Raw genomic sequence first — 22,299 nt, forward strand, 5'->3', positions numbered from 1 at the left:
AACTCAGCTGGCCACACAGATGGGGTATATTGGGATGTACTAATCTGACTGCAGTCCCATTCCTTGTATCACAGCACCACAGAGGGGTGTGAGAACAGTGTTCTCATCTGGTGTGCTTAAACTAGGATGTTCTATGTTGACAAAGGAAAGATAAACATGACTTGTAGGAAACCTGGAGAATCATTTTTTCTGTGAGTGGGGGAAAAAGTGTTGTTCTGTTGCTACTGGAGGAACCTGCTTTTCTTCTCTCATTCACTTCTCTTGCCTGTTTTGCAAAGATTTTCAACCAAGAGTTGTTTGGGAATGTAGCTGAAGAGAAAGAAGTGAAGGGAATTGTCTCCAAAATCATGGAAGCCCGCAAAAACAAGAGTTACGATTCCTATGAAATTCTTGGAAAGTTCATAGGAAGGAGCCAGGTGACAAAACTTATTCTGCCACTGAAAGAGGTAAGAAAAGTCAGCCAGAGTCTGTCTTAACTTGGAGCACTTTTGATTTTGTTCGGTGATTCTAGACCCTCTGGGTGGCTACTTTGAAATCGCCTATGGAATATTGCTTTGGCTTCCCATTTTCCTTTGGGAAAGCAGTGTGCAACCAGCTTGTACAATGAGACTTTAGTGTTGATGTCCAGGGCAGGGAGTGGCACTCTGGGAAGCTTTTAACTGCTGCTAGACTAGAAACATCCCACTTTGAGTTCTCCATGCACTCTCCCTCTGCCCACTCTTATTTCCTCTGGAGCTTTGAAGTCCTGCAAGGCTGCTCTGTGGTTTAATCTCTTGTGCATGAAGGAAACGTCAACAAAATGTATCCAGGGTCTATCCATGTGCAATAATGGCCTTTTCAAAGATGCAGATTTTTTAGCAGAGTGCAAGCTCACACAGGAACAGAGCCCTGGTTTGCTCATTAGCTCTTGTGTCCTGGTGGCGATAGGTGAACTGGCTGGAGGCTGACAAGAGTCTGCAGAGGAAGGCAGGGATGTCGGTGCAGAGCTGAGGCAATGGGATGCTGTTCACATAAAGAGCTGGGGACTATGACAGCATATGATGAGAGAGAAATTGCTCTAGTTTTTCCCATGATTTCTGAATACAGATAACAGATGATTGCCATCATGCTGCCCTCTTAAATTCTCATGGTTGTACCTTTGCAGACTCTTGAGAGCACTACAAGCTTGAAGATAGTCCGGAAGGTGCATGAGGCACTGCGTCACATCATGACAGGGCTGATTTTCAACTCAGACATGAATGCAGAATCCCTCCTCCTCCTCAGTCATGGTCTCATCAGTGAAAATTTGCCTCTGCTCACTGAGAAGGCCAAGTGAGTTCCAGGATGTAGTTCATATGGTCTGTTATTGGTTGGGAGGTTTGCTTGCAGAAATGGCAGTTCTCAAATCCAACTGGTCAAATGCGTGAGAGTTTCCTTGCTTTCATTCCCCTTTTGTTTTCAGTGTAACTGAATTATTTGGGCAATCAGAGAGCAAGGAGAAAGCTTAGTAATGGGAGTTAGCATTTGCTGAACTCATGGGAGTCTACTCTTGCAAGCGCTCAGGACCTTCAGCAAGGGTTTTTCACTGTCTGATGAGTTGATAACGTACATTTGGATGTTAGGATGAAGGGACAAGGAACAGTGTTTAGAAGCAGGCTGCAAACATTTCGATGGGGCCAGGAACAAGAAAAAGTATGGGCTTTCGCTTTATGGCTTTGCTGCTAGGGCACAAGATGAGGAGAACAGTCAGATTTTCTCTCCATCTGGTGGTGTCACTGCTCAGAGCTGGGTTTGGGTGTCCTGCATTTCCCGTTACCTAGGCCAGCTTTCTCTAGGATCTGACAGCTGTTTGCAGACTTCTTGGAGCAGTGTTTGTAAGCCATCAGTAACTGAAGTAACTATCAGTAAATGAAGAGCAGTGGGCAGTGGCAGGAAGTGTATTTGCTTGAAGATCAACTTCCAAAGTTGATCTGTCCACTGAGAAGAAAAAAGTGAGGGTGTTATATAAATGACTTTGTGTTTGTTATCTCTGGAATAGTGGCATTGTTCTCAAGTCTGAGTCCCATCTATCATGCTGCTTTCAAACTGGTTTTATTTCACTGTGGTCCATCTGTGACTTGCTTTTGCTTGCTGTGTGCAAAGCACGCAGCAGAGCACAGTTTAGCTCTTTTTACTTCCAACAGCAAGACTCTGGATTGGTTGATACCTGAATATTTTCCTTTGCCATAAATACACTGCTTTTCAGGAAGAAAGTTACCCCTCCTCCAGATCCTCGGCTGCAACCAGAGAGCTGCCTGCTGCTCCAGCCCACTCCCACAAGAGGAGGGCAGAAAGCACGTGTCAGCAGCAGGACTAACACATATATCCTGGTGGATTCAGGACTTCGGGTAAGGATCTCCTCAGATACAAAACTTTGCATTCAATATTTTATTAAGAGAATGCAAAGGAAAGTATTCTGGGTATATTGTTTTAATAGCACAGCCATTAGCCTTAACTTCATTTTGCATATTGTTACTCCAGTAGTGCTTCTTAAAGAGCTATAAAAAGTGCTCAGCCTGTTGAAATATTTGGGTGGGATTTGGCATAAATTCTACTATAACCTGAAACAGTGGTGGGATCTTACTTGACTCTTTTGATTTCCAGCCTGACTTTGAGATGAATGTTCTGATTTTTCTATGACAGCTACTGCACATGAGCCTGAAGAGGTCCAAAGTAAATTCTTCTGAGGAACATGCTTTGGAAATGTTAGACCCTTTTGTTCAGCTGCTTATAGACTGCCTGAAATCTATGGATGTCAAGGTACAGTTCTGAGCTGTCCGTCTGTTCTGTCTGCCCTACTAAGAAGAGTCCTGCCCACAAATGTCATCTTGCAGTTGACTTGCAAGAGGAGAGAAAGCCACCCGTTTTTCAAACCTGATTTAATAGGTGTGCAGATTAAGTTGTTTGAGGACATGTAATCAGTCCCAAGGGGGAGGAAGGCTTGTGGCTGATGGAGAACTGAACGCTCTGCTCCATGTCGTAGGTTCAACTGTGGGCAAGTTCTCCTAGTGCATGCTCATACAAGGAATTTACAGACTATCTGTGAGGATGTTCATGAGATCCTGTAGCTGCTGGGAGCAGTGTTGTCACAACTGTAGTTTCTTTTGATTCACCTCCAGTGTCTTTATTCCTAGCACTGTAGGCAGCCACTTTTTGGGACATCTTTTGGTTTGAGTGAGCCTAGGGAATCTGTTAAACTTTGAGTTTCCCAGGAGTGGAAGGCATGCCTCATACTCTATCAGATACTTGGAGCAGGGCTTTCTGTGTCTTGAAGGCAGCTCTGCTTCAGAAAGAGTTCTTGCCATGTACAGAAACAGTGCTGTGTTAATGTCTTTACCTAGTAAAATAGAAGTTATAGAATACTGGAGTGGCAGATAGTGCTTTTAGAACTGAGAAACCCTTTGTATTACCTATGAATGGTTTGAAAGAGGTTGGGTTTGCTAGCTAATTGCCTTTTACCACAGTTGTAGATAGCCTGACCATGTCTGTAAAAGAGGGAGAAAAGAGTTCTCTCAATGTCACTGTACTCACATGCTGTCCTTTGGCTCTTTCTTCCAGGTGGTAACTGGCGCTCTGCAGTCCTTGGTATGGATTTTAAAGTTCCCTTTGCCTTCTGTCAGTACGAATATGGAGTCACTGATCAAGCAGCTTTTCCTCTTGCTGAAAGAGTTTGCCAAGACAGGGATAGCCAAAGGCCAGAATTTCCACCTTGTTGTGAGCTGTTTCAAAGTAAGTCAGACCCAGCTCTGCTCGTTTCTGCTTTAGGATTAACTTTCTAGAATGAGACTCTTCCAGCTGCAGATCCCTCCTGCAGCTGTGCCTGGAGAGGTAGTTTGGAGATCACAAGCTAGTGAGGAATACATGGCCTTGCTGATTGTTTCCCAAGTACAAACTTAAAGAAAGTTGCTCCCTAAAAAAGCACAGCTTGCATCTGAAGAAATGTTTCTATAGAAACGTTTGCCTTCTTTCTTCCTTATAGTAGTATTTTGTTCCACCTGAGTAAATCCTGGTAGCTGAAGTGAGACATGGGAAGGGGGCAATTCACTTGTTTAGTTTTTGTCTCAAAATTGCCATCTGAAAGCAAAATGTGATGAGAATAGTGTTGGCCACATGTTCTAGAGCAGCAGTTTGTCTTTTCAAGCTGAAGTGGTATAAATCAAGTCAGACTTTGGTGTGGACTTCTATTTTATGGCACCGTGTGTATATTGACAATGTGCAATTTGATTTTGCAGTGTGTTACAATACTTGTGAAGAATGCAAAGAGTCAGATAACAAGCAAACAGCTCCAAGTGTTGCTTGGCTTTGCTGAAGAAGACATTTATGATTCATCACGCCAAGCCACTGCCTTTGGCCTTCTCAAGGTATTTCTGTGCAGCAGTCGTGGGGGTTCTGTGAGCCCCTAGAATCTGTGATTCTGCTTCCTGGTGAAGAGCTGTACATTCTCACATCAGGAGCAGGCTACAGAACGCTGTTAAGGCTCTCTGTTATAAGAGGGGGGAAAATCAGCAAAGCTTTACTGTTTGACTTGTAGTCACTGTTTAAAATTGTTTGGGAGGCTGTTTTATACATGTGCATATAAAGATGTATTTAGATCTGAGTATGTTTTTGCTAAAGAATCAACATCTCTGATCATTAGACCAGGTATTTTGTGTTGCCCAAAAGAAATGGATCTTGATGTGTAAGCCATCCTTTCTTTTTTCCTTTGAATTGCTGTGTTTGTGTGTGTGAAAAAGTCAGCATTAAGGTACCACCTGAGGCCAGTGTAGTCCAGGTTATGTGTAAGCAAATGATGTGACTCCAGCTGTGCTTTTACGTTTTCAGGCTATTTTATCCAGGAAGCTGATTGTCCCTGAAATTGATGATGTGCTGCAGAAGGTTGCCCAGCTGGCCATCACGGGTCAGAGTGAGCCAGTGCGAGTCCAGTGCAGGCAGGTTGGTAGAGTGAAGAGTCTCTCACTTTAATTACAGCTGTGTAACAGGCTAGAGGGCTTAGTGTGGCCATCCCCACTCTCACAGACATGTGCCTTGGCCCTTCTGAACCCTGAACTCCATTTCCCCTTCTTTACTGGTCTTTATTCCCCTTGTTATCTGGCTTTAGTTCTTGTGATTGGTGCATAGCAGAATGACAGACTCCTTGCCTATAGTGAGACTGTGGTCTGCCTTCATAGAACTGTAAAATTGTTTAGGTTGGAAGGTTCCCTTAAGGTCATCAAGTCTAACCCTTAAACCAGCACTGCCCTGTCCACCACGAAGCCATGTCCCCAAGTGGCACATCTATACTTCTTTTAAATACTTCCAGCCAGTTTTAAATAGTCCACCACTTCCCAGGGCAGCCAGTTCCAGTGCTTGACCACCCTTTCAGTGCAGAATTTTTTCCTAATATCCAGCCTAAACTTTCCCTGGCACAACTTGAGGCCATTTCCTCTTGTCCTGTCACTTGTCACGTGGGAGAAGAGACCAACCCCCACCTGGTTACAGCCTCCTTTCAGGTAGTTTTAGGGAGTGATAAGGTCTCCCCTGAGCCTCCTCTTCTCCAGGCCAAAGAACCCCAGCTCCCTCAGCCACTCGTCATGAGACTTGTGCTCCAGCCCCTTCTCCAGCTTCTTCTCAGTGTCTTTTTTTCTTGTGATAAGCCCAAAACTGAACACAGTACTTGAGGTGCAGCCTCACCAGTGCCAAGTACGGGTGGAGAGCTGCTCAGCAGCAGTGACATGGTCCCTCCTCTGGAGGCTTTTAGGCCTGTGTAACTAAGCCTTGCTCTTTTTTGGACCCCAGGATAAGAGAATTTCCCACAAATCTACGATTGCTTCCTTCTACTGCCTCATTCTTCCCCAGGCAAAACCAACCAAAAGACAGAATTGGTTACTTTATCTCAAGCATTGGGATACAGGTGCAGTAGGAGCTGCACAAAATGCAGCTTTCATAGTTACAGGATGGATTTTGAAGGATGCAGAATCTCTTCACAGATGCCTGTGCAAATCACAGTAGTACTTTGAAAACTGATCCTGTTCCAGGCATAAAGCTTGGGAGCAGTTGTTGACCCTTTGTGTAATAGAAACAGGATGAAAGGGATGATTCTTATAAACTTGCTGCTCCATCACTAAATTTTCTTCATAACCTTTTTACAAGCTTACCTGAGTGCTTATTTTAACTCCTCTCTATTGTTTTTTCTTTCCAGATTTACTTAAAATACATTCTGGACTACCCCCTTGGTGACAAACTGAAACCCAATTTGGATTTCATGCTTGCACAGCTGGAGTGAGTTTGTATTCCTGACATCTCTGTGAGAACAGAACCTTGTTCTTAAATATGACTCTAGTGTGCCAAAAGGCTCTTTGTGATGAGCAGTAGGCATGGCTGAAGTCTTCATTTTCCTACATCTAAAACACTTCCCTTTTCCCAAGACAGGTTGTTTGATGAGGCAGGTGCTTTTTTCTTATCCCTGTTTCACAGCTGATTTTGGTTTGTATCTGTTTGTAAACAAAGGTTCTGTTGTTTGCTTAGTAGTTAGCCACCTCCACTGGTTGTGGACCAGGTGAACTGAAAAATCTGGGACGAATAAGGGAAGGTGCATTTATATGAGACTGCTATCCCATGGCAGTGTCTCAAGTACAGTTGCAGGCACAGTTGAGACAACTGTACCAATTCAGCAGGGTGTTGTGTCTCCAACTTCTTCCTGAGCTTCACCCCTCCCTTGCTCAAGGTGACAGCAGTTTATCAGGTTCCCCAGCACAGCGTAGCTGTCTGACTCAAGTGGGCTGGAACCCTTTGTGGCCTGTTTGTGTCCCTGTGCTTCATTCTCTGACAGACAGAGCTGATGGGCCTGCTGCTTCTCTTGTCCTAAGGATCAGGCCAGGTCTGGTAGCTGTTGTAGAAAGATCCCTATCAGCACATGTTTCTGGAATTGGTTGTTCTTGTAAATTGTTCACAACTTCATAGGAGGATTAACTCACCCCTGTTGGTTATTCCTTTATTTCTTCACAGGTATGAGTATGAAACTGGTAGGGAATCGGCACTGGAGATGATTGCATACCTCCTCGACATGTTCCCACAGGTAACCAGCACCCCCTGGTGTTCCAAGCATCAAGCAGTTACTGTGGTTTGCAGTAACAGCATTTTCCGAGCAGTTCATTCTGGAAGCACTTGCTAGTTCCTATTATCTCTTATCATGAGTAGAACATTCACTTATCTCCAAAGAACCTGGCTTTGCTCCAAAAGAGAAATGACATGCTGGAAAGTCTGCAGTACTTCTTTGCCTAATGTGCTCAGTTTGCAAGTAAAACAAAGCTGTGTCAGCTAGAGTTTGGATAAACTCAATCCTTATTTATGCCAGGAAGAAACACAACCAGTTAAGGAAATGGGGTAGGAATAATAGAAAGTGAAGTCTAGAGTTTTCTCACTGTAAAGGTTTTTCAATATTCATGAAAGATTAGTGACTGAACTGGTGTGTGATGTATCATATCTGGTTGGTTGGCCTGACGGGAGAGGAAGGGCTTCTCAGTGAGGTGGATCAAAATGAAAGCTAAAAAATAACTATGCATCTATACAGGATCACATATGCAAAATCCTAGGCTGCCTTGAAGCTCTGCAGCTGGAGCTTAATGGTGCATTCAGGGCACTGGGAGAAGTGCAATCAAGCAAGAATTTGGAAGGAAGAGAAATTCTGCACAGTAAGCTGAGCTTCAGCACTGCCCGATGATTCAGTATTTCAGATTGGCTCCTGGGAACTCTTTAAAGTGGCAAAGAGCTGCAGTCTCTGAGAGAAGGATATTTGGGTGATTGCTGCACTGCTGAGGGACTTAAGCCTGTTTCAGTGGGAGTTGGGCATGAAATTACCCTATAAGGTTTCACATTCACTTTGCTGACCCAGGGATATGGTAGCAAGTCAGAGCAGGGCTGGGCCTGCTGTACATTCCCTGTGTGCTGCAACAACAGGATGATCCCATTTTAGCAGTTCAGCTGCTTTGACATGGAGCCCACTCAGGGCTAACACTGCTCCTGAATATAGTGCAGCAAATACCCCTTTTTTTCTCTTTAAATGCCAGAAGTTACTTGGGTATCTGTGGTTGATAATGGTTGTTTCTTTCTAGGATCTCCTGCACAAATACTGTGGGCTGTTTTTCCTCTCTCTTTGTATGATGATGATAAATGATGACTCAGCCAAATGCAAAAAGATGGCAGCTTTGACATGTAAATCTCTTCTCAGTAAGATCAGCAATGAAAAACAAGATCTGATGTTTTCGCTGGTCACAGAGTGGTTTCACAGCAAAAAGGTACTCTTTGGTCTTTTCACTGACCAGGTCTGAACTCTGTTGGAGGGCTGACTGAGATTAGTAAGGCAAGTGAGAGACTGCTAGTACCAGATCTGGTGGGTTGGTGGATTAGTCGTTCCTGACTCTAGCAAGAAATGGTACAACTTCATAAAGCTGCACAAATACAGGGATGTGCTGATGCTGTAGGTCAGCCTACAGACTTCCCAGCTGCATTTTGCTGCTTTCTAACAGTTCCACTTTTGGGTCAGGTATTTCACAGTGTAGTCTTCTCTCGGGTTAGAGATTTGACCAAATTCCTTAAAGTTCCCAGCATTTTGTGCTGACTTTATCTCAGACATGCTTCATTCTGTTGCCAGCAACTGGAAGCAGCAAACCTGGTCTTCCAGATCTGCTGTTTTGATCTGGGTGCTTGGGTGATAAGCTGTCCTCTAGCTGAACCCAGGTTCTGTCCCTGTACACTGATAGAATTAGCATTCTGCAACATCTTGGTTTCCATCTTAATATGTTCAGTTTTGGTTTGTAGCTGTAAGCTGCCTGTTGCATTGTGAAGAGTTGCGAAGTAGCTCCCAGATCTCTGCAGTTGGGAACTGGGATGGAAAAGGTCTTCCGGCATTCAGGTTTAGGGTGCATTCCCAGGAATAACTTGTGCTGCCAGGTGCTTTTATGCCTAGCTGGCAGCATCTCTTTTTTCAATGTACTCTGAAAACCAAGTTCTCTTAAGGTGTTATTGGTACCAGCAGAAGGTAAGGGTTGCTGCCAGCTCCTGCACTTGGGAGCTGCAGGGTTTGATTATAAAGAGTTAACAAGGGGTGTTATTTTTTGTGTGTCAGAGCTCACACAGGAGGTTGGCTGCCCAGGCATGTGGTTTGTTTGTTGAAGTGAACGGAGTAATGTTTGAGCGGCGGCTTGAAGCAGTCCTCACTTTGATTGAACAAGAAATCAACCCAAGTAAATTTGAAAATGTAAGTAACTTTTCTCCATGCATGAAGCTCAAGGAAAGAGAATTAAGAAAACGGAAAAAGGGAAGAAGTGTAGGAGAGATTTAACAGCTGGACTTATTTTTGTGTCTTTACTCAGGACTGAGGAAAGACACAGAACACACATTTGTTCTGAAAGGGACCTCACTGACCTAGAACCATATTTTTTTGCCTGTAAGCCCAAATTTGATGTCATATGTCACAGCACAAGGGGAAAAGGAACTTTGTAAAGCTGCCTGGCCTGAGCCTGCAGCCATAAAGTGTAACCAGCAAATAGATATATTGCTCCTTGCAATGTGGGAAACGTGTCTGCTAGCTGCAGAGATTTGTGTAAGCATTGCAGGTCAGGAGTGCATGGCTTGTGACTGTCTGCTTTGTCCAGCGTTACCTACAGCTTTAACTTTCAAAGGGGTTCCCTTCCTGTACTTCGGACCATGGTTTTGTTGTATGGAAAATCTTTTTAGTGCACATGATTAACTCAGAATAACAAGGCTGCCTCAGGTTCTGCTTGGCATGTGATAATCCCAAAAGGATCCCAGTCACTGTGCCTGGAGAGTGGCCATGAATTTTACTAATGTTCAGCATGCCACCCTTACACAAGAGAGAAGAGAACCTCAGGATCTGTAAATTGGCAAGAGATGAAAATAAAATACCTGCAGTGATGAGAAATTTGGTGTAATCTCATGCTGTGCTGTGACATGTACTGACAACTTATATCAAGCCAGCAGGGTGAGGACCACAGGCAGCACACACAGTGTTGTCATAACAACTCAGGGCTTCCCAGGTGATACAGGCAAATCTGCACTCAGCTGGGCTCTAATGACGAGAATCAAATCCAGACAAATACATGCACAGACATAATGTGTGTAATTACTTGCATTTAGAAACCCAGCAGTTTGTTATAGTAATGTCTGTATGAAAAACAAGAAGAATGATTCTAATACAGTCTCCTGCAGAGATTCTCTCCAGAGGAAATGCTTCAGTGGAGGTGTTTCTGTTCTGTTTATATTGGGAATTGGGTACGAGTCAGTCTTCTGGTTTTTTGAATGCTTGATCTGAAATTTATCTAGTGAGGATTAATCAGCGCTTCCTCAGGTTCTCATAAGTATCTTTCTTGACTTGTTGATTTTATTAGATAACTGAAGAGGAAGAGGAGAAGGCTGCAGATAGGCTGCTATTCAGCTTTCTTGTGCTGGTAAAAAAGCTAATCACAGAGTGCAACTTGATTCAATTAACCAAGAACAGTGATGTTGTGAGCAGTATCTGGGGTAAGTATCATTACGGAATTATTACAGCTGCATTACAAGAAAGATTTCTTTGTGTGCCTTGTGGTTTTTCACACACTAATATAAATGACTGAACTTTGTTATACAAAGTTTCCATTCTGCAAAATGCTAACACACAGCAGTTACTGCGCAATGAAAAAGAAGCTGTAATAGAAAGGTTACATGGTTGATGAAAACAAGACACCCTCTGTCTCAGTTGCTGGGACGTACTTTCTATTACCCCCAGAGCAAATAGTTGGAACTATTGCATGTTTCACTATAATTACATTCTCGATGAAAAGATTGAGCTCTCCTGAGAAGATGAGATTTCCTTGATCATACATACCAGCCAGAAAGTGATGACACATGGTAATAGTGCTCTGAATACTGTGTGTCTGTCAGGATGTGAAGACCTGAAAGTTACTTGGTTCAAGCAATTTCTCCATGTGTGAGAGTATACAGTATCAGGCTGGTTTATTGGCATTTTGTTGCCCTGATTTTAATTGCTTCATTTGCTGCAATCAGAAGACCTGGTATGGCTGGTTATTGACTTTGAACAGTCCAGCCTGCCAGGTGCCTTTAGTGAGAGAGCAGATAACCATTATTATTATCTTGGATTTTGGTGATGGGCAGCTTGGACAGAGGTGACACAGGAGGGCAGCTCCATTTCTTCTCTGGAGCATCTTCAGCCTCTCTCCAGGAGTTTGATATGACCATCAGCAGCAGGGCCAGCTGACACGAGTCTCACAGCAGCCAGTTCCCAGCCATCATGGGCAGATGAGCTGTGGCACTGAGTCCCTGAGGGGACCATAGTTATTGCAGAAACATGATTTGCCAGTCAGGATTGGAGCAAATGTCTTTTTGTGTTGTGCCCACTTTTCCTGCCTAGTTGGCATTGCCTTTCAGCGGTGACCACATCTCTGGATGTTCCAAAGTGCTGTGAGTGCATTCAGGAATGCCTGATCACTGTGGGGACATTTGTCTACCTGTAGGTTTTTGCTGCTTTCTGCTTTGGCTGGATTCAGTTGCTAGAAAGTCTTTTATTATGTTCTGAGCCGATGAGCACAGTTCATTTCATTCACCTTGTTATTGCAGCATATGCTGTGGTAATTCTTGGGAGTGAGCTGGTTCTATTTTTGCTCTCAATGGGCCATCTCCTGTGCTCAAAGAGGTTTTCTTCTCCCCAGATCATGTCCAGTCTCACCTGTGGTATCCTCATAGCTGGGTCTGGCTGACAGCCACTGAGATCTTTGGCTTGTTGTTTGCATCTTATAAGCCAGAAGATCTTGTCAACAAATGGAAGGAAAGAAAGTCAGGGAAGAGAAAAAAGACACCAGCACAGCTGTCTGCATCCATAGTCTTCCTGACTGCTGAACTGGACAAAAAGGTAATGATGTCTGTACTACTCCTTCTCTCTGCTCATGCCTATTCCCTGAGTGGGACATAAAAATAGTTCATAGTTTTGCATGCACATTTCTCTTTTAGTTGCTTGTCTGCTGCCTAATCCGCATCGCTTAAAGGATTTGAGGAGGTGTCTCTGCTGCAGGGAGGGGGCTTCTCTGGAGTCTTATTCTCAGCAGCACAAAAATACTCTTCTAGATTGTAAGATGCAGGCAGGAGTTGTGTTGAGCTGATCCTTTGGTCTCCCCAGCGAATGCCTTTGGTGACCGCAGCATACTGTTTTGAGTCTCTGCTACCAGCTCCCTTCAATGGAGTCATTCCTTTCTCCTTTTTCATTTCCCTAGATGAAGGAACTCGTGTTTGCATTCTGCCATCAGCTGCAGTCCAAGTTCCTGGACATGTCTCTGAGTGAGCAGGTAAGGGCAGGAGCCTGTCTGGGACTGCAGGAAGGCACAGAGCAGGCCCTGGCATGTGAGGGACATTGTGTCCTAGTCAGGACAGCACTGCTGCTGTCTGCTGGTCGTGGCTCAGGGCAAATACACAGTTCAGGGCCAGCTGCTGTCTGCTGAGGGCATCTGAGCAGCCGTGGGCCTCTTGAGGACCCAGAAAGTCCCTGTTGTGGTGTGGTGGCCTACTGCGGGGTGGTAGGGACAGAAAGGGGGAGCACTATGCAGGTCAGGACTGGGCTCTGCCATTGCAGACTCCTGGGTTGGCAAGTTCCTCTTTCAGATCAAGTCTTGGCTCTTACATGCCCTGGTGCTTACAGAGGGAACCCACAGTGACTGACTCCTGTGTTTCCACACTTCAGGTTATAAAGAATTTACTTTTTGTGGCTAAAGTTGTTTACTTGCTAGCCCCTGCCTCAGAAGAAGGTAAAGAGGCAGGTGGAGAACTCAGCTGTGAAGTGGAAGAGCAGGAGGTCTCAGAGGATGAGAAAGATACTTCTGCTCAAGGAGAGGAAGAAAGAGAGGACACGCAAGAGAAAGGCCAGCCAGCCACACTGCTGTGGTTAATGAAGAAGCTCTCTGTCATGGCAAAGAGAGAAGCAGCATATTCCCCTAAGGTCCCTTTAAAGGTAAGAACAGGGTTAGTCCCACTGCTTTTGATGGGGTGGGCACTTCTACAGGATAGTGCTGCTCTTTGCTTTTAGGGGACAAGGTGCAGAGGGTGCTGTGAGCTGGCACTGAAGCAAGGATTAGTAGGTGCTGAGGAAACAAGCCTTTCAGTTTGGGGTTCTCGGGAAAGGATTGTGCCAGTCTGGTTCTTGCTGATGTTTCCAGCCTCCTGCAGGGTGGTGGAAGAGTGGTAAACCCCAAGGCACCAAGCTGAAGGGGACAGAGCAGTGCCTTTGAATGCCCAAGAGCACTAGGCTTATGCAGGCAGGGGAATGGCAGTGTGGAGTGTAACTTGCTAGGAGAAGGGGAGGGGATGTGTGGGAGAGCATCAGGAAAAGCACTGTGGTTCCCCATGGTGCAGAGTTAAGTAGAGCTTTCATGTCTTCAGCTGCCTCAGTTGAGGACAGTGAGAACAAGCCTGTTGTTCAAAGTGTCAACAGCTGCCAGCCCAGTCCCAGCTCACACAACAGGCTTACTTGGATGCAGTAAGACCTTGTAACAGCAGTGAGTTTGTGACTCAGGTGTCTAAAACAACAAACACCTGCTGTGTTGAACAGTTATGCTTGGCCCTCTTGTAGCACTTCAGTCAGGAAGTTTCCTTCCAGCCTTCCTTACTCCATGTCCCACACACTTATTTTCAGAGAAGCTGCATCTTTAAGTTCCTGGGAGCAATCTCGGTGGATCTGGGGCAAGACAGGATCAAGCCCTACCTTCCAACAATTCTCACCCCTCTGTACAGGGAGCTGAACAGCAACTATGCAGAGCAAGGTAAGGGATTTCCCTCACAGAGAGGAATGTGCATCACAGCTGTGCTTCAGTACAAACACCACCTGCCATTCCTTTTGTCTTGAGGTGTTGATACTGTAATCAGTAATTTCATCTACTTGCTGTCTAACCAAAACACCAGGGAGGACAGTGTATGTCAGCTGAAATAGAAATCTGCATGTTCAGAGACTGGAATGAAGTTAGGCACGCTTCTGTGTGCAAGTGGGTAAAGCCTGAGCATGTGGTGTAGTGGGAAAAGTGTAGTACTCGAGGGTGGGCTCATGGTGGCAGGACTCACGGAGTCCTTGCTGAGGAGAGGAACTTGGAAGAACTGTTTGAAAGACTGAGGGAAATATTTGCCTTGCTCTCAGTTTTCCCTTAGCACTTCTTTGTAGCCTTTTTTCACCCCCAATATAAATTTTTTTCACAGTGATTGTAGTTAATACATTGCCACTAATTAGTGATTCCAACAATTAGCCAGCCCTTGTTTTGCTTACCAAAATGCTGACTGACAAGGCTGGAATCATCTTTTATTTCCAACAAAGCCTATTCCACTAGAACCCTAGGTAGCTATATATAGAAAGTCACTTGTACTTCACCTTTGGGATGCTTTTGTCCTTCAAAAAAGTTTCTGCTTCTCAGAAGCATTATTTTTTGTTTGCTGGTTGAAAAGCCACTCGGTTCTCTGGGAAAGCTGGTGAAGAACCAAGCGCTGGTTTGGGCAAGGTCAATCACTGCAGCCATCCTTTATTAAAGAAAGAGGAATCCATACTATGCTCTTGGCTTTCATTCCATATGCTGAAAAGATTAAGTAAGCCAGTTGTGTTTTAATAGATCCAACACTGAAGAACCTTTCCCAAGAAATCATAGAACTTCTCAAGAAGTTAGTGGGACTGGAGGCCTTTTCACTGGCCTTTTCTTCTGTGCAGAAACAGGCCAACCAGAAAAGAGCAATGAGGAAAAAGCAGAGGGCTTTGCAGGTAAGATGCCACTTTCTCTTCTGAGTAAAAGAAATAGGGCTTCTCTAGAGGCTTGAGAGCTGCCCGGGGAGTTTGAGGAAGAACTTCATCTTGAATTAGGACAGTTTCATCAGTTCATTTATGAAACTTCAAAGAAACTCTATAATCAGCCTCTTGGGCAGGTTCTGGCTGACAGCGATGCTTTCCTGCTTACCTGAAGGGCAGAGCAGCCTGAATACCCTCGGTTTTGAGGAACCTAAGAACATCCATGCATTGTCTTAGCAGCTACCAGCTTCTCAGGAAGTTCCTGATGTTCACAGGGCCTGTTGTTGGTTGTAAATAAACAATGTACTATTTCTCCCTAGACTGTAGCAAATCCTGACATTGCTGCAAGGAGGAAGCTGAAGAGACACAAGAATAAAGCAGAAACCAGGAAGAGAAAAATAGAATCCCTGCGCCCTATGTACAAGGCCAAGCGACATCGCAGTCATGCACTGAAAGATTTGGCAATGGTGGAATGAAAGCGCTTTTCATTCCTGAAGGATTCATTTATGAAAAGTAATATCAAGCTAAAGAACTAAAGTACTGTTTTAAAAAGTACTTGCATATTTTAACTGTATTTATTAGTATTTTTTATGTCCTCTTTTTCATCGAGGATCTTAAATAAACGCTGTTCAATTTTTTTCCAAACCTGTATATTTACCAGAGCATGTACAGTTGAATGGGCAACAACTACGGTATTTTATATTAAATTTTACTTCATTTGTAAGAAATGGGTTCTGTGATGACTGCATTCCTGCCTGTGAACACACTGGTCCCAGAGAGAAAAGTCTGCCTCCTGACTTTGATTTGGCCTTCAGTTTCTGCAGCTACACTGAGCTACTTACCTGGCACTTCTGGCTGAGATGAGAATACAGGAACAACAGCTCATGAAGGTGGAAGTTAAATTGAAGTTATGGCCCTGGAACATCAGGGCAGTAGGGGTCTACTGAAGACACTGATTTTCCTTTCAGACACCCACTGAATGCCATGTTGGCAGCCAGAGGTGCACTACTTGTGCTTCGTTGCTGTACTTCACTGTAACAGGGTGTCTGCACTGAAGGGTTACGAAGTAGAACAATACCAGCCTAAGGAAACCTCTGCAGGTGTTCAGCTACGTGGCTGCTGAACTGGCAGCACTTGGACTTCTGTAAAGCAAGCGGCAAGCAAGCAGCCTCTAGCAAGCAACACGCCCCTGGGTATAGCTGACAGTTCCAGATTTTATTAGTGTTCTATCCACACCAATATGCTGGCCACCAAAACCACCAAAGGAAGAAGGGATGACAAAAAAACCCCTATTTTCCCAGCAAGTAAGACTTTCATACAAATTAACATAAGTACATTCTTTAAACAAAAAGAAAGAAATGGAGTATGATAATGTACACAGACATTCACTTATTTCAGTTTTACAGTTCAAGAGAGGCATCCACATTACAGAAGTCAAATTCAAATCTGTCCTATTTACAAGTAGCTGTGGCCTGAAAATACTTAACTGCAGAAAGGATGATGCTGGCTATAGCTGAGACTTCCTTGCACTTGGTCAGTTTTGTATCACTGTCTGCTCTTCAAGGCCTCCACCAACCTAGGAACAAGGTTAAGTCAGTTTACTGGAAAGTCATTTCAATTCTGCTGAAATACTTCCAGGAGAAAACCAGTCATTCTTCTACTGTGGACTCCTTTATGTCAGACCATCCACAAATCCAGTCTTACAAAAACCCCTACCAAATCTGTAAAATTAAGCCTAGGAATGAAGCATAACTAGACTGGTACTCACCATTCCATTGCTTCATCAAGCCCCGTGCCTTTAGTTGCAGAGGTTTTGAATATCTGCCATTTTCGGTCCTTCAAAGCTGGTAAGCCAAGGGCATTTGCCATTTCTGTGGGAGTCATGGCCTGTTCCATGTCCTGTTTATTTGCAAACACCACCAAAATGGCTTTCTTCAGCTCTTCTTCCTAAAAGAAAGGGAAATCGTGGAAGTTGTTGCAGAGACTTCTACAGAATTTATTTAAGGAGAGAAAACCTGTATAATAAAAAGGAATTTCAGCAGCTCTCAATGATTTTGTTTGCTGATTTCTGTTCTGTAGAAAATTCTTCAGTGAAAGAATGGTGTTTATTTTGAATTCCAGTATGATACCCCCATAGGGGCAGTTTCAAAACATGGCCAGTGCAAATTATGAAACAAGCTGGTAGTTGGATTTAACAAGGCACATTAAATGAGCTTGCAGGTATTTTGAGGGGCAGGGGAAGAGAGAGAAAGGAAGTGTTGCTCAACTCATCTTACTTATAGTACCCTGTTCTACATGTGTTCTTCAGCTTCAAAACATAGTAGGATACTAATTACTGTCAATCCTTCAGGGCCTGATTTTGCCACCACTGCAGTACTGAGCAGCTGTCCTGGCAGGCAGGTGAATTTTCATAGGACCACAAGGCACCATGAAATTAACTGCCCAGATAAAGCTGCACAAACCCATGAAATACCTGCAGAGTATTCAGTGCTTTTTTCAGTCCAAAGTGTTGCATGGGCTGTGCTGAGGGCTGAAGCTTCACAAGTGAAGCTGAGCTTCACTTGATTCACTGAATCAAATTTCACATTCACTCCAAAGAAAAAGTTTTAATTTCTCAATTTTTTACTGATAACAACTGTCATCCTTGTTTTCTTACCTCTAACATAGCAACAAGCTCTGATTTTGAAGTGCCAATTCTGTCTCGATCGCAGCTGTCCACTACATAAATGACAGCGTCTGTGTTCGAATAGTAACACCGCCAGTAGGGCCTGCAGAGGAGAGAGAAGTTCCAGTCATGGCATTTGCATGTAAGCAATTCTTTTTAGCCAGATAATTAAACACAGATCACCCAGAGGAAGTAAAAACTGTCTCTGGGGTGAAAGACCCCAGGAGGCAAGTAGGAGACTTCAAAAATGAACAGACAATACAAATACTCTCCAAGGCAGGAAAAAGAAAAAAGTCCAACACAAAGCAAATAAAAAGCAGCTTGAAAACAGGAAAAGAACAGAAATGCTGGGGACAGATTTATTTGGGAATCAGACTGCAGGACATTAGGTCCATAACTGAGGGACAGAAAAGCATAGAAAGTTTAAAGACACAAGCATCTTCATTACAGTCACCAAAGAAGGATAACCAGAGAAATCTTAAATGACTAATTAATACAGGCAAGTAACTAACAAGGATCAAAACAAACCACCTTTTGCAGAATTACTGTACTGAAACTAAGGGAAGGAACCTTTATCTCACTGACTGCACCTTCCTTCCTAACTAACTACGCTACACCTTGCTATTGAGCACTGAAGAAGGAATCACTAAAGGATTGTACAGGGTAATGTACTGAATGTACAGGGATTGTACTGATAATGACTCATTACAAAACTTATGAAGCTTGCTAAAAATTACTGTCTATACCTAAATCCAACTTCAATATTCTTAAGAGTGCAAAGCTAGGAAGTATCCTTTTGGGTTTTTATCACCCCCTCCACTCTTTCTCAGAATGCTACTCAATTGCCTCCTACACTAATGAATTTGTTTTTCAAAGCAAAACTGAATACAAATGAAAAAACACTTGCTTGGTTTTTTCCAATCTGTAGTGCATCACAAGTTTTACAAACTGAATTCCATCAGATGAAAATGCTTTCCTGAGAATGGGCTGTTTTTAAAACCAATTTGCAGAAGTCCCTGCTAAGAGTATTCCAAGAACCTGGCACTCTTTAGAGAAAGTTAATTGACTTTAAGAAATCTCTTACCTTATGCTTGTCTGTCCTCCTAAGTCCCAGACTTGAAATTTCAGATTCTTGTAGGTCACCGTCTCAACATTGAAGCCAATGGCTGAAACAAAGTTAAACAATTTCACTGTTGGTGATTTTCCTGTTTTTCTGAAGAATACCACGACACTTAGTTTAAGATTTTCAGACCTGAAAAGTCTCAGTAGCTGCACAATGAAGTTCATGCCTTTTGCGAAGTTACCCCAACAAACATGATTCAAAATAATGCAGAAATTTTTCTTCTTTGAACAATAAAACCACATCGTAAACATATTTTAGAGATTTGTAACGAATGCTAAGGTTGGCAAAAATCCACAGCAGTGTGCCTAAAATCACCAAAAGAAACAGAGCAAGGGCTGAAGAACTGGCCTGCTGTGATAACCACGTACACAACTGACAGCAAGAGAGCACTAAGGAATGTGTGCTTCCTGTCCACACAAGGTCTGCACGCTCATAAGAACCACAGCAGAACCAAAGCAGAACCAACTTCTCAGCAGAGGACTCGATACTGATGTCTGGAAGATGGCAACTAGGCTGCAGTATCACATATGTCATTCCTTTTCCTGCCAGCCCAGGGAAACACAGCACAGGAAAGTGAACAGTGGGCATAGGGTGCTTAAAATTTATAGAGGGTGAAATAAGCAAAACCCTTGGGCAAAAAGAGTATAGCCCAGCAAGCGCGGCTTCTAGAAGGTAACAGAGGCCTGAACAAAGTCAGATTCAGGAGGAACACAACAGACATGACAAGGACAGAAAAGTCAAGCATCCCTTGTCCTTCATGTTACACAGAGCAATCATGGCCAGAACACTTGGCCCAGTGTGTGTGGCTGCATGAATGCCAAGACAAGTGGTGAAATCAGCTACATTTTTTTAAATAAGCATCATCTTCTTCCATGAAACCTCACATTGAGTCTTGTTACATTTTCTACAGAACGTAAGGTTAAATCATCTGATTTCTTCTTCTCCATGTTAAACAAGTGTTTATATAACCCTTGTCAAAAAAAAAGGTATGATTTACTGACACCATCCTATGTACAGCAACAGTGACCTCTGGAATTCACATAATAGCTGTGTTTGGAAACGAAGGAATTATGCAGTCCACTGTTACCTATCATGGTCAGCCTGCCAAATCATGCTAACAATCTTGAGGTCAAATGCTTTTTGCATTTTGCAGGGCAGCATAAAGTATTCTTTTGTAATACTTTTATCCAAGAAAAATTCTTGGATACAGCAGTGCAAGGCTCCCACAACACAAGGTCCTTTTGTTTATGAAGGAAGAGTACAGTAAGTTCAGCTGGCAAAGTTTATGTGTTAGAGCTACAGGCAAATATACTCCCTATGGGCAGATCACTTACTCGGAATGGTGGTCACAACTTCTCCAACTTGTAACCTGTAGAGAATGGTTGTTTTTCCTGCTCCATCCAGCCCCAGGATGAGAATCCTCATCTCTCGAGTTCCAAACAAACTGGAAAAGATGGTGGAGAAAAAGCCCCCTACAAAAAGCAGAAGAGAAAGACATTTCAACGTCAGCCAGCTCTGTGGAGGATATGCAAAGGCAGACAGACCGACCTCATTTCTTACTGACTACAAGATGCTTCTTTTCTCCACTGAAAAAAGACAAGTTCAGGTTGTTGCCCAGATGGCTGTGTGCTCAACTACATTATGTCCTCCTGGTTTATGTTGCCATTTTATGGTTCTATGGTAGCTCACTCCAGCAAATTATGTTGCAGCAGCAGCATCAAGCTTTCTCACTGCAGTTACACTTCTATTTTTTCCTTTTCTCTCATTTGCCAAAATCTGAGTCATCTTCTTTTCTTCTTGCATCAGACTCTTATCTTTTCAGTGCCAGAGACTATACAAGGACCAAAAGAAGCCTGAAAAAATTCAGCATCAGAAGATGTTTATGGTCTTCCATAGAACCATCCACTTCTTTTTTTCTTAAAATTAGGTATAAATCAGTAAGTACATGTTAAATCAGTTCATTACAAACAGCAAAGCTGCACTAAATCAAGTACATTAATGCTATAGAGAAGTCTAGGAGCTGATTTTAAATGTCCTTCTCATTCTTTTTTCCAAAACTGGCTTGCCCCAGCATCTCATTTATTCTCTAAATGCATGCAAGAGTACTTGTGGCCAGGCTAGTATCTGATTTATGCCTACTAGATTTTTAATCCTAGAAACAATACTAGTGTTCTAAGCCAGTAACAATTACATTTTTTGCAATGATTTTTATAACAAACATATGTTAAATCATAATTTTGTAAATACAGGTAAAGCCTGCAAAAGATAATGAAACATCCAACAAGCCAGAATCACTGATGACACTGATAAATATATCAGAGACAAATTAATGAAGATGTGCAACCAAAATCTTACTGAAAGATGTTTTAATAAAAATTATTTCCTGTGTTTGCCTGTCTAGGCATCTGTGAAGCCTTTCCATGGAAAGGAGGGAGCAACGAGCTTAGGAGCAAGCATGCTTAAATTTCAGAAGGAATTCAGACTGATAACAAGTTGCTTTATTTCTTCTAAGCCCATCCCACCAGAGAAGCCATACACACTACAGACCTGGAAAAGAGAAGGTATAAGGGACCATCAGTTGCCAGTCTGCATAGCGCTGCTCATGGCACCTCTTATTGCCAGACAGGCAAATAACCTTAAGAGAACTCAGCTGGGAAAGGTATTTCAACAGAAACATCACAAGTAGAAAGCTACCACTGGCTGCATGGAGGCCTAAGATTCGAAAATTCAGTCCGTAACTTTGCTTGCAGCCAGACATCTCTCACTTCCTCTTTTTATATGCAATTGTGTATGCTTTTCCCACACTAAACCACTGCTCAAATACCATCTGCAATAAGATAGGTTCACGTCAATCACTTAACCCTCAGATTCAGGGCCTCTCTTAAATTTACTAGTCTGCAAGACCTTCTCTCCTCATTCACTCCTTATTAGCAGCCCTTCAGAGACTTGATGCAGAGTTTAATTTTCCCAGGTGTCAGGAGCACAGAAGCATCAGGATATGCCCGAACACACCCTCCTGCCGCTGCACGGACGATTCGCCATCGCAAGGCAGCTCCACCGCGGCCTCCGGGCGCTCCAGCGGCGGCTGTCCGGGAACCGGCCCGCGGGCAGGGCCTGGCCCGAGCGCATGTGGGCACCGCCCGAGCGCGGCCCTCAGCCTCGGCCTCCCGCCGCCGGCGGGCAGGAGCCCGTCCCTCCCCGCGGGAGGGCTCAGCACCGACCCGTCCGCCCTCCCCGCCGCCCCCGCCTCTACGGCCGCCGGGAAGGGGAGTGAGGGACGGGACCCCTCGGGCGGCCGCGTCGCGCCCGCTCCTCACCCATGTCGAGCCGCTCCGCCGCCGCTCCGGCCCGCCCCGCTCCGTTGCCCTCGCCGCGCTGGCCCTGCCGCCGCCGCCCGGCTCCACGTCGAACGCCGGCGAGTAAACAAAGCGCTCCGCGCCCGCTCCCGCCGCCGTTTCGACACACGGAGCCCGGAAGCGCCCCCGGCCAGCAGGGAACGGTCTGAGAGCGGGACCTTCCCCGCGCCCTCCCTGGACACGCCCGGGCGGGAAGGGGAGCGGGGAGAAAGGTTTAGGGAATAAAACCGGCAGCGCCGGGGCCAGCGCCTGACGAATCTGCGGCGGCGGGAGCGCGAGGGGCGGGGCGCAGCCCGGCGGCGTCACCGGCCCGGGGCCTCCCCGCTGCCACCGCAGC

At 44.4% G+C, this 22,299-nt stretch overlaps 2 protein-coding genes across 2 annotated transcripts in view; one reads left to right on the forward strand and one right to left on the reverse strand.

The window, feature by feature from the left end:
* UTP20 (UTP20 small subunit processome component) overlaps positions 1 to 15,542 on the forward strand; it is a 63,885-nt gene extending 48,343 nt beyond the window's left edge. Inside the window, exons 45-62 of the mRNA XM_010410745.4 lie at positions 279 to 446; positions 1,145 to 1,311; positions 2,225 to 2,366; positions 2,662 to 2,778; positions 3,577 to 3,747; positions 4,251 to 4,379; positions 4,840 to 4,950; positions 6,197 to 6,276; positions 7,003 to 7,072; positions 8,109 to 8,291; positions 9,122 to 9,253; positions 10,404 to 10,536; positions 11,721 to 11,920; positions 12,279 to 12,350; positions 12,743 to 13,009; positions 13,691 to 13,817; positions 14,649 to 14,794; positions 15,139 to 15,542. Of these exons, the coding sequence (XP_010409047.3) occupies positions 279 to 446; positions 1,145 to 1,311; positions 2,225 to 2,366; positions 2,662 to 2,778; positions 3,577 to 3,747; positions 4,251 to 4,379; positions 4,840 to 4,950; positions 6,197 to 6,276; positions 7,003 to 7,072; positions 8,109 to 8,291; positions 9,122 to 9,253; positions 10,404 to 10,536; positions 11,721 to 11,920; positions 12,279 to 12,350; positions 12,743 to 13,009; positions 13,691 to 13,817; positions 14,649 to 14,794; positions 15,139 to 15,294 (2,571 nt within the window). The 3' untranslated portion in view covers positions 15,295 to 15,542. The remainder of the gene's footprint in view (positions 1 to 278; positions 447 to 1,144; positions 1,312 to 2,224; positions 2,367 to 2,661; positions 2,779 to 3,576; positions 3,748 to 4,250; positions 4,380 to 4,839; positions 4,951 to 6,196; positions 6,277 to 7,002; positions 7,073 to 8,108; positions 8,292 to 9,121; positions 9,254 to 10,403; positions 10,537 to 11,720; positions 11,921 to 12,278; positions 12,351 to 12,742; positions 13,010 to 13,690; positions 13,818 to 14,648; positions 14,795 to 15,138) is intronic.
* Positions 15,543 to 16,012: 470 nt separating this feature from the next.
* ARL1 (ADP ribosylation factor like GTPase 1) lies at positions 16,013 to 22,197 on the reverse strand. The gene is made up of 6 exons (XM_039571674.1): positions 21,924 to 22,197; positions 19,941 to 20,078; positions 18,568 to 18,649; positions 17,475 to 17,586; positions 16,587 to 16,765; positions 16,013 to 16,394 (listed from the first exon to the last, which is right to left on the reverse strand). The coding sequence occupies exons 1-6, from the start codon at positions 21,925 to 21,927 to the stop codon at positions 16,364 to 16,366; spliced, it is 546 nt and encodes a 181-aa protein (XP_039427608.1). The 5' UTR covers positions 21,928 to 22,197; the 3' UTR covers positions 16,013 to 16,363.
* Positions 22,198 to 22,299: the final 102 nt, after the last annotated feature.

The sequence above is a fragment of the Corvus cornix genome, chromosome 1A (assembly GCF_000738735.6).
Source record: "Corvus cornix cornix isolate S_Up_H32 chromosome 1A, ASM73873v5, whole genome shotgun sequence".
In the NCBI taxonomy this organism is placed as follows: Eukaryota; Metazoa; Chordata; class Aves; order Passeriformes; family Corvidae; genus Corvus; species Corvus cornix.

What these genes read in the sequence shown, in the direction of transcription:
- ARL1 (XM_039571674.1), bottom strand. An exon ending in AGCTTGTTGCTATGTTAGAG is followed by an intron (nt 16,766 to 17,474) that starts GTAAGAAAACAA and finishes CCTTTCTTTTAG; the next exon opens with GAAGAAGAGCTGAAGAAAGC. An exon ending in CTTGATGAAGCAATGGAATG is followed by an intron (nt 16,395 to 16,586) that starts GTGAGTACCAGT and finishes CCTTGTTCCTAG; the next exon opens with GTTGGTGGAGGCCTTGAAGA.